The sequence below is a fragment of the Amphibalanus amphitrite genome, unplaced genomic scaffold, assembly GCF_019059575.1.
Source record: "Amphibalanus amphitrite isolate SeventyFive unplaced genomic scaffold, NRLGWU_Aamphi_draft 001457F_arrow, whole genome shotgun sequence".
NCBI classification, from domain to species: domain Eukaryota; kingdom Metazoa; phylum Arthropoda; class Thecostraca; order Balanomorpha; family Balanidae; genus Amphibalanus; species Amphibalanus amphitrite.
The window spans coordinates 110,446-121,702 of NW_024882950.1; the positions used below are offsets into that span (position 1 = coordinate 110,446).

The window sequence follows — 11,257 nt, forward strand, 5'->3', positions numbered from 1 at the left end:
TCTACCAAATTTCATCGAAAAATATTCACCGGTTTTCAAGATATTAGACTTTTACTTTTGTTTACTTTTTGGGATCTCCGCTGTTCCTAGCGACTTTATTTGAAAGTGCGGCATTTGTTGCGCGCAAAGCAGCTTATACCACCGCGTGCTACAAAACGTTTTAGTCAAACATTTAAAAATCGTTAGATATCTGCGATGACGTCACACATTCAGAGGGGTATTCCTATGCATTAGCCCCTCTGAATCAAAATGCTGCAATTTTGAAATTCAATATTTCCGATTTAAGGCATTTCTCGATGTTGTGAGTGCCGAAACCGGTAATTGTGAGCCAGGGACCCCATTTTGGCTATCTCAACTCAAATCTAATGTTAAGGTGGGAGGGTCCCTTTAACATATGTGTCGCTCGACGCTCACTGCGTAGGTGATAATACCCACACTGTGCACAGTGGGGGCACAGTGTGGGCACAGTGTCAGCACCCGTAGGTGATAATGCCCCCACTGTGCACAGTGGGGGCGGAACATCTTCAATTACGGGGGAAGGGGGAGGGGCACTGCCGACTTTTGGTCCCATTCTTTCCATGCAACGCCCATAAGGCTAATGTTAAAAGGCCAAAATCAAAGGGGGGCCACGCAAGGTGCCCCGGTGCCCTCCCCGTTTCGCCGCCTATGAGTGTGCACAATTTCCGGCTCGCAAAGAAGGAGAAATAGTTGGTCTATTATAATGCACACATATATCAATGGCGGGTAAAATTATGCGGAGAGTGTTTGTATTTTCCCTTAAGGGGGGGGGGGGCGTCTTACCCCACTCTCCACTACTACCTACTGTTGGATGCGCCTCGGCCTCTGTGGCCTGTGCTCATCCATAGCTTTTTATTAACTCAATACCCAAATAGTATAGAAGTTATCGATCAATATGTCAATTAACAGCTAATTTTATTATGGGGCTAGTGCCTGCGGGCAAATATTAAAGGGCTAGGTGAATTTCCTTAAAGGTGGCTGCTACAGGTGACATTTCACTCTTTTAGTGCATTTTCAATAATTTAGTGACGACTGAGACGCTCTGGCTGGCCTCGAAATGAGAACCGCGCGCGTCCGCCAGGTCCGCATTTCGAGGCCGCTGTTATTCACATCCGCATCGATCCCCAGGTGGCGCGGTCAGGGTTAGCTGACTCGGAATACAATGAAAAGTTGCTGGCGATTGAAGTTATGAACATCAGTTTGATATATTTCAGGTAATTAAACAAAAGCTAGCATATGTGTTTGCCTCTTTTCCCTTGAATGCAAAAAGTTTTCCTCAAACTTCCTTTGTTCTCGCCGACCCCACGCTGGCTCCTGAGCGCGCCTCTGCCGCGGGCCGGCTGCGCGGCGGCGGCGGCGTCGCCTTTCTCGTCCGTGAGTGGTGAGCGGGAGCGTGCGTCCACCAACCAGCCGCCGAGCAGCGCCCAGCCGAGCTGTCCATTCAGGAGTGAGGATTTCGGCGGCCACACCAATCGGAGCTGCATTGCCGCCTTCCTGACTGGTAAGCAACTTTTGATAGGCTCATTAGCTCTTTAGCCGATATAATTTCTGGCGTCATTGGCTGCGCCAGGGCCGCGGCGGCGTGGGAGCTTCGACTCGGCGCAAATCAGCTCGGGGAGCCGTTGGAGTATTTGAAATGGACTTGAAGTGTGGGAAATGAAAAAGGGCGAGCTCAAATGAGCTGGGGCTTTGGTACGGTGGTGAATGCGGACCGTGCATGTAGTTTCTCACTGCTGAGGAGCTGCGATTCACAGAGACGAGATTCTTGTGTAAGATTCGGACAAGGTCACAAGTTTATGTAATGCGGTGGCTTGTTATATTAGGTACAGACGTTGAATTATTTGATTGCAAATTGCAATTGATTTTAAGTAACTGTGAATACGATTATGTCATGAGTGTAATGCACGCATCGGTTTTTCCCCATTTTACCTGAGGGTTGGTGACTTAGGGTGTGAGTAGGTATTTTGTGCAGCGCGTGAGGTGCATGCGAAGCACCGGCATTCAGAAGCCGGAAAAAAAGAAAAGCAGCTGACAATGAAACTGACTTGCAGCCGGTCTGGGCATCTCCAAAATTTTCTCAATATAGGATCCAGTGAACAATGTGAATGGTGGCAACAGAAAAAGTATTTTTATATGATAGAGATTGCCTCATGATTTTAATTGCTGGGCTGTCTCCCATTGCTGGCTGACACGACATGGTAGACAATTTATTCCTCTTATAAAAATTATTTAGTTGCAACATGGAGACAGAGCAGTGTCTTTTGGTATGCAGATGTTCGCTAAATAGCCTCGAGCGCTTCTAGCGCTGCCCCACTCCGCCGCCGTTCAAGGTCATTGGCAGTAGCACCGCCTTCAAGGACTGCTATTTTCCGGCTCTTTCCACGGTAAATAGCCCCTGGACTCCCTCATCCCCACATTTCATACCAGGGTGTCTGTGGCGAGGCTGCTCGGCGGCAGCTGCCGTGCGAGCCGGTTACCCACGAGGCACGAGCCGAGTTGTCCGGTCTTTGTTCGCGCTGCAACGGCCCCGGGGAGCGCTCGAATAGGGCTGGATGTGCCGGGGAGAGAGATGGGATGGGACGCTCACATTCAGACAGTGCGTGGTGTGATATGGTGATAACGATGGATTGTCATTTTGAAAGCAACGGCATTGAGCCCGGTTTTCGATGTGGTGTAAACGTGCTCCCGTTGACAAATGCCAATTATATTTTCACGAGAGTGCCTTATTATTTTTGAGCACCAAAAACACCAACAGCGTTCAGTTTATGCTCACGACATTCGCTATCTAGACGTATTGCAGAGCCATAGTCCCGCAACAAACGCCGGTCGCCGTAAATACAGTCCATGCTTCGCGATATAAATACGGGGCTCAAGCACCGACGGCAACCGTCGCTTTCGCAGAAGGACCGTCGCCGTTCGCCGTAAAGCTACCTAGTACCTACCTACCTACGTCCTAACGTCTGCCCTTCAATGGGAGCGATTTCATGAAACATACGACCCAAAAGTTGAAAAGCTCAGACATGTCGCTCTTTTCGAAGGAGTAAAATTTTGTCCGTCCAACTCCAAGACACTTTGTCCGAGTAGTTGCACGAATTCCATGCGTTAGCGGATGCAAGGGCCGTTTGGGGACATTTGCCTCTTCCTCAGCGTCCGCAATTGATGGATTTTTCTCTTTTTTCATGATATGATAAGGAAACCAAAGAATCTTAATTTTTATAAACGGAAATAGTTGTTTTGAACGTCGCAGCCGCTCAAAAGGAAATGAACTCAGGTTTTTGGGGACAGCGACTTGGGATGTTTGTAGATCTTGTTGAGAGGGTACAGAGTGTGTCCCAGAATTGACCGAACACTGTTTGTAAGCGTATCTATAAGATCAGAAAATAAAACAATAACGTTTTTTTATGGTCTGATATAGTGAACTAGAGCAGCTTGGAAATAACACATGTAACACGCTAGTTACAAAATATAACGACAATTGTGGATAAATGCAAGTCCATCCTCGCTTGCGATTCGGTTGTTTTACGGGTCTCCCGAAACTGGTTGTAAGCTGGGCCGGATATCATTGGCCTCTTGCTGAAGGATATTTACAGATGAATTCGATTAAATTTATGTCTTAACTGGTCCGAAGCCACTGGCCATGAGACACTCTCTCTAAAAAAAAAACTATGGCTGCACCACTGTTGCGTTGTTCTTGACATCGGAAGTGGAGAACCTCCCCTGAACATGGCGCGACCTTTAGCTTCTAGCATATTTGGTTTCCGAAACAAGCCCGTTCATGGCCATTGGTTTCACGGCGTTTATAGTTTTGTAGTGATAGAATATTACCACAGTGGTACTCTCTGTCAGCAGTCGTGTTTGGAGTATCACATAAGGTGAATGAGTGCACCTTGGCTCAAAATGTCTCACACTTTGATTTTCGACGGGAGCATGGCCGACTCCGCTGTTGGGGCGTTGTCGCTATCTGACGTCCAGACTCCAGTGTCCACACACGACTGCTTTTGGCGGCTCAAAGGGCTGAATACCTTAATTGGATATTCGTAAGACCACAAAATGTGTCTCTGTTCATTTCTTTTTTGTTGAATATGATATTCTCGCCAACTTGCAGCGATTTGCGCGGCTTTTTCGTTACTACATAAGGGATTATTTTCCATTCCGGAGGCCCAAATTCCAAAATTTTGTCGAAGACCGTGGTAAAAAATAGACTGATGTTTTGATACTAGCCCTAATCCGTCGTTTAGCCTAGCTTGCAGGTAGATCGGGGACGTTTGCTGACCATGTTATGGCAACCACTCGCTTGGCTACTGGTGCAGTGCACGCTCCGTTTTTGCCCTGCCCAGGCTTGTCAACCATGTTATCTCTTGCCCTCTCTGGCTTCGCTCGATGATATAACTGCGCTTTGCTCACGTCTACCTGCTTGCAGATGAGCTCATTGGAATTTTCCAGCAAGAACCATGCCGAAAGTTCGTTTACAAAGTTCAGAACTGGATTTCATTCACCATGATTGCCTTTTGGTGGCTTAGGCTAAAAACGAGAAGGGACTACTCTTCGCTGACTCAGGATAATAATTACTCAAGTCGTGACTGGGGGGGCTAATGTTAAAATGCCAAAATCAAAGGTGGCACGGTACCCCGGTGCCCTCCCCGTTCCGCCGCCTTTGGCTCGATAGGTAAAGGATGTGTTGTAAAATTATGATGCTCCAATCTCATTAGAATCTAGCACAATCGTGCTTTTGGGAATATTACGTGATGGGCGCAAAATGACCATAATAGTAGTCGGCGCGCCCTAAAGCCCCAATTAACAAACAAATCGTGCTTTTGAAATGTTCGGTCATTTCTGGGATACCCTGTATATCCTCTCAAGGGGCGTCCAATACCCACCCCGGGGCGCTCTGGCTCCGCCAGTGAACCCATCCGTCGCGTGTTGGCGAATGGTGAATTCACCCCGGTATTTGCTCTCGTAGGTGATCACATTTAAATTTGTTACATTCGATCGTGCCAACGGGAGCATATTTTTCGGCTCTGCTCACTTGATACGATGACGCCCGTTGTTTTGTGCTAAGTGTCATTTACCGACTTCGTATCGACTGGCCGTTTCAATTTCATGGCCACTTTTGAAGAACTTTGTTTTGGCTGAGAAAACTTTTTTCAGCCTATTCTTCTTAGTCCTGGCCTTGTATTCGGAGAGTGATAGTGATAGGTTGACGTCGTCTAGTTCGATGTGTATGTAATGAGAAGTGGTTAACCCCGCAGCTGAGAACCCGGGCAATGGAAAATTATTCAGAACTTTCAGTGATCAAGAGAACATGACAGGATGCATGAGATGTTATTCTCGGATTTTCGATGCCTGTGACCAAGCTGGACCTAGTGTCACGCCATCTTATTTTTTAACTCACCTGGGATGGAAGAGTTAATTTCGTGTCTAAGTCGATAAAAGTAAATAGCGCATCGTGTGTTCGAAAATCAATGAAATGCTTGCTAGCATGGTAGATAATGCAGCTTGTGATTACTGTACTGGAAGATGGCACTTTTGGCTCCATTTATATCTTTGAGGTTAAGTAGCGTCGTGAAAGATCACCATTCGGCAGTATGTTTTGACAGATGCATGTCATGTCCATCAACATGTCAAAATGGTTTGGGCGGGACCAAGTTTTAACGAAACACGTGCAAGTGCCTTATTTGCGTTTGTTGTCGTCTGAAGGCATCTGGTCAAATTGGATAGTTTGGCGAAAAAACGTAATGATGGCTAGCGAATGCTTTGTCTGCACTCTCAGGTCCAAGGGGGAGACACATGGGGCATTTACCCCTCCCGGATAGCCGTAAATTGACGAAATTTCGCCGTTTTTCTAACACAGCAGCGAAACTAAACAACTGTGGCAAGGAAAAATGTGTTTATAATTGCACAACACTGAACATGATAAACAATAAAGTACTTCAGTACTATAATAAAGTTTTCGGGAAGTTTTTAGACGTTAACCCTCGCCGGCACAGGGGGGGGGGGGGTGATGCAACCCCCCCTAAGGTTTTTCGCAAATAACTCGCGTAAAAAGCGGCCGATCGCGACGAAACTTTCAGTACCCTCGCATTGATCAATTTTACACCTACCCTGAAAATTTCATGACCCTGACCCCAATGACCTTTGACCTGTGACCTCTTTTCCGAGACCATGTTTGGCCGGAATCGCGATTCGGCGTATGTCGGCTCGTATTAGCCGCGCGTTTGTAAGCTTTTCGTGGTTTCAAACGTTCAAACATGTGATTTGATGTTGCTCCCATACATTGGGGTGGGTGTCAAGGTCACCTGAAGGTCAGGTCAGGTCATTGACCTTTGGTGACCTCGGGTGACCTCGGTTCACTTTTTCGAGTTTTACATGTTTCTAGGCTAGTTTTTGGAGCTGAATTCGAATTTAGCAACCATTTGAACATTAACGAAGTAGTTTTGGTGCCTTCGTAACATGTTACGAAGCTGTCAGAGGCGGTTGACACGTATTACGATTACCCGTCACAACCCTTACCGGTTGACCTGACCTGACCTGACCCGACCTGGTCAAAATGCTTAAAGACATCATCACTGATAAAAACTAACACGATATTCGTGATCAGCACCCCGGAAAACCACATAGCAGCCACACTTTACGACTTTCTAACAGGTCCCGATTTTCCCGGTTTTCGGGTCATTGACCTGACCTGGAAGGTCACCCGATGACCTAGGACCTTAAAATTGGGTACCATCGGCTTCCTCTCGTGACGGGCAACACGCTCATTTTTTTCCGCGAAGCTCTAGCTCGATCAGGGGCCAAATGCGAGGGGGGGGGGGGGGTCGTACCCCCCCCCCCTTGTGCCGTCGAAGGATGCAAAATGGCCTGTGCCGGCGAGGGTTAAGAAACCATTTTGTTAAGTTGGATGGTTACAGGATAACAGAGCTAAGTACAGATCCGCAGAGTCAAAACACTTTTGATCCGTCTGTGTTTGTCTGTAATGATACCATAGCTGTTATTTACTTTACGGGCTATAATTGGTAGGTTTGTGGAAAAAAAAACAAACAGTTCGGGAAAGTTGACTACTGGTGATCTCTGATGACCTCTTTGAAATCACCTTGAAAGGGGTGATTTCAATTTACTACTGGTAATTTAGAAACCGAGGCTCTCCCAAAATCCTGACAAAATAGCAAAATCTGAACAAATTTTTTGCTTCGGAAATGGAAAGAAATGCCATTTCTTACCACATTCAGAGCATCTTATGCATAAGTGAACATAGGTAGATCCGGAATGCCGTCTCGAACGCCACAAGAGGGGACACCCCCCCCCCCAAACAGTTTCTCTAACTTCCAGAAACTCCTTTGTTTTTTTCCTAAAGCACTGTTGTGCGACTTAAAGCAAACCTTTTCTCATGAAAGTTGTTTAGTTTGCTTTCTATTTTTAGGAAAAAATGACAAATTTTCGTCGATTTCGGGCGCTGAGAGGAGGCATTTCCCCAATCCCCCCTCCCGATCCGCCAGTGTTAGTGAGATAGGTACGTAAACACAACAAATAGAAAAGAATAGAAAGACATTTGCTCCGAAATACCCAACATCAAGTTGATTATGGTTTCTTATTGGTTAACCAAAGAGAAAAAGATTCGATTGGCTTCTTTTTCTTCGAAATTTAAGTACTATGTTTTGTCTTCGGCCTAGTCAGGCGATAGAGATTTGCAAAACTTAGTGCTACGCACTGGCCGAGGTAATTGATGAATGCTACCCGTCATGCCGATGCCGACGGGTTTCGTTCTCGTTTCGTATAACCCTACCTTTGTCCATTTTCTTTAGGAGCACGGGAGGAACTCCTGAAGCCTTGCCGACCGGGCGGAGAGCCTGCTGAAGTGTTGAAGCTCGTCTGTTCCTCACCGACTGCACCCGCACACACACACACACACACACACACACACACACACACACACACACACACACACACACACACACACACACACCGACCCCCTACCATGGACGGGGACGGCGCGGATTTCATCGGCGACAGCAAGACGTATATGCTGGAGGACTCCGGCGACCCTGGTGAGTGCGCCTGTCCAGTACACTGTGCACTTTGACAACTGTTGGTGAGTGTTGTGTTTGTGCTGTCCATGACGCCATGAGTTAGTGTGTGGTGTCAGCCTGGAGGCTCGACCACTTGTGGTCACAAAGTTCCCCGTTGTTGGCGCGTTCGGGAAACGAATACGCATTTGCACACATGTGCTGTCTGGTATTTAATTGGCCCATTTTCAGAGCACCTTAGGAACAGACTGTTGCAGAATGCTCCAACATTGCGTGACTTGACTGCCTCCGACGATTAAAGAATTTACACAACGGTGTTACAGTTACGTAATATACCGGCTACTGCCTGACCAGTGCCCTGAGTACCCTGGGCCATGGCGCTTCATAGACGCGGCTTTATCTTTGACTGATACCGTTCTGACGCTACATAGGCTGGTTGGATTGCAACATCGTCAAAATATTCCTGTCTCTTTTTTATGTCTCATGATAATGAGCCGAAATTCATATGTTACATGCAGCTGAATGATATATGATGTGGATGGCTGCGTTGCTCGAAGTCATTTGATGTGATGTGACCCGGCGATGTGGCATATGGTAACGTCACGTAACGTCACGTTGTGTGATGTCACACTGTTGACGATTTGTGACGTTATGTGCTTCAGACAGCGGGGACGGAGGCTCCGGTGGTAACAAATCGGGGGAGCCCAGCAACATTCTACGCGAGCAGGACCGGTTTCTACCGATCGCAAACGTGGCGCGCATCATGAAACGCGGCATCCCGCCGAACGGAAAGGTATATGTGGGGGAGATGGTGGGGGTGGTGAGTGTTTTTAAAATTGGTGAGAAAATTGAGAGCCGACTTCTGTAAGAGGGGAAATGTCGTGTATGATGGCAACGTGACTCAGGGCAACGTAATCATCGGATATCGACCACGGATTAAAGGCTGACTTGCACACACCGTTTATCATGCGACATGCGGAGTGCAATATAAGTGTCACTTTGTTGCTGGTCTAGTAAAAAATTCTAGATCTAGAAAATGTTTGATGGAAGTGGCATCATTTACCAAACCATTATTAATTCTTATTTTGCACAACTCTTGAGACACAAATAAAACTGAAAGTATCGATCATTTATTCATCATCGCAATGCAATGCATCTTTTAACTCGTATTTTCTTCTGCCCTTCGTCAGATCGCCAAGGAGTCCCGGGAGTGTATGCAGGAGTGTGTCTCGGAGTTTGTGAGTTTTGTCACGAGCGAGGCCAGCGACCGGTGTCACCAGGAGAAGCGGAAGACCATCAATGGCGAGGACCTGCTGTTCGCTATGTCTGTCCTCGGCTTCGACAACTACGTCGAACCGCTGAAGCTCTTCCTGCAGAAATACAGAGAGGTGGGTGGCGTAATAATTCGGTAGTTTCCTGGGACTTGGGTTATCTGGAACGGGGGCCAAGACATTGAAACGGATGTGCAGCAGCTGGTTGAATCGATTTTGATCTACTGTTCACTTATTCAGTGCTCAGCTCATGTTATCCCTCGTCGCTAAGCTTACATTTCTGGAAACGTTTTCTGCGAATGTGATTTGATTTGACATTGATATGAGTCTCATAAACTGTGCTAAAGAAACTCTTGTTAAGTAGTTGGAAACAGGTATCGATTCTGCTACAAAAGAGCATGTCTTGATAATGAGATTCACCCCGTCTTTGTTTGTTTTCAGTCTATAAAAGGCGACAAGATGCCAGACCAGTTCGATGAAATTGAAGAGCCCCAGTTCGGTAAGTGAATGTCTCCTTGTGTTCCCACATCCGCTCGGTGGCCTCGTATTGGTGTGTTGTTCAGCAATGTACCGTTTTCCTCAGTCGCCCGGCCCGAGCCTGCCCGCTCGCTCACTGAGCCGTCATGCGCCGTTCTTGCTTCGGCTGTCTTCGTCAAGTGACCTCACATAGTTCTATCCTATAGGTGGTAATAAACGCTTTTAAGCATCCATTTATCCACTTTGAATTGATAGAAGGATAGAAGCACGGAAAGGTGAAAGACTTGCACCGTCCTATTCATTTACATCCAGCTTGGTTTCGGAATCTGTGTCAGTCTACGTCGTCCGCAATGCGTCAAGTGTGCAATGTGCATGGCCGTCGCACTTTGCCATTCTGCGTCACCTTGTACTCAAACTACCTGTGTTTGTCTTGACAGGCACCAACACCCTGGAGCCGCTCAGCGAGGGTTCAGCAGGCGGAGCGACAGGCGGGATGATATACACCGCGTACGGAAATCAACAGTTCTAGAGCCGCCGACAGCGCCACCTGTCCACTGCAATCGCAGCTGTGCTTCTGCCAGCCGCCGCCAGGATGTGCTGCTTGCCGGTGCGGCCGGCACAGAGACGAACGGACCGAACTGTGGTGCGCCGCGGTGCGCCGCGTGGTGGGTGCTGTGTCCATTGAGAGGTACCTGGATTGCTTGTTTGTGAGACTCTCGTGAAGGGTGAGTTTGGCTTTAAAAGCCCGAGTCAGAGCCTGGACAGATTGGTGAGTGGACCGGCCAGCGGGCGTCGAGAGCTAAGGACGGCGCAAAGCCGGCAGGACGTTTTTAGCTTAGTGTTTCCGCAAACGCATCGCGTTGTTGATGTGCTAGCATGCCATTGTTACCATCCAGGAGGCGGTTTATTACCAAGTGATATTCGGGCGAAATTTTGAGTTCGCAAAGGCGAGGAACTCGTTTTATGATAAAAGAAACGGTCTTCGGTGCTACTCGTATTTTCTTGCAATGCATACCTATCAAACATTCGTTGAAACCAATTCAGAAAAGCGGAGCCCGTCATGCTTGTACGATTGCGTTCTGGAAGGGGCATGTATCTTCCATAGGACCCTGTTAATACCTCTGGCTCTGTACATATGTGAATCGTTCTTGTTGGTTGTGTGAATTGTATTATTATGTCACATGTGGACACAGGTTTGAGAATGTCGACGAAAACATTTTGGTAAATATTTGACCGTGTTACAACGAGCAAAGGTGTTTCTTGATCGACTTGAATCTGAAGATGCTCTTGGATGTATGATGAAGCTCACGTGCGAATGAAACCGAAGATTGATGTTATAAATACGAAGTAGGCTGGACGCTATGGATTCGCTGAACATAGTTTTGTACAAAGCCTACGATAAATTTACGATAGTTTATACGATAGTAAGTTAAAAGTACGATAAGTTAATACATCGAAAGTCAGAATCAA

General features: G+C 47.1%; 1 protein-coding gene across 1 annotated transcript; it reads left to right on the forward strand.

Annotated features, from left to right (window-relative positions):
• Positions 1-1,156: 1,156 nt before the first annotated feature.
• On the forward strand, positions 1,157-11,257 carry LOC122373197 (nuclear transcription factor Y subunit beta-like). Its single transcript, XM_043351040.1, has 6 exons — positions 1,157-1,519; positions 7,818-8,060; positions 8,702-8,832; positions 9,230-9,427; positions 9,752-9,809; positions 10,225-11,257. Exons 1-6 carry the CDS (start codon positions 1,279-1,281, stop codon positions 10,314-10,316), a joined length of 963 nt encoding a protein of 320 aa, XP_043206975.1. The 5' UTR covers positions 1,157-1,278; the 3' UTR covers positions 10,317-11,257.

Excerpts from the sequence above, each read along its gene's own strand:
- LOC122373197 (XM_043351040.1), top strand. The coding sequence starts at position 1,279 with ATGCAAAAAGTTTTCCTCAAACTTCCTTTGTTCTCGCCGACCCCACGC. Across the intron at positions 8,833-9,229 it reads GCATCCCGCCGAACGGAAAG|ATCGCCAAGGAGTCCCGGGA; the intron begins GTATATGTGGGG and ends GCCCTTCGTCAG. Across the intron at positions 9,810-10,224 it reads AATTGAAGAGCCCCAGTTCG|GCACCAACACCCTGGAGCCG; the intron begins GTAAGTGAATGT and ends TTGTCTTGACAG.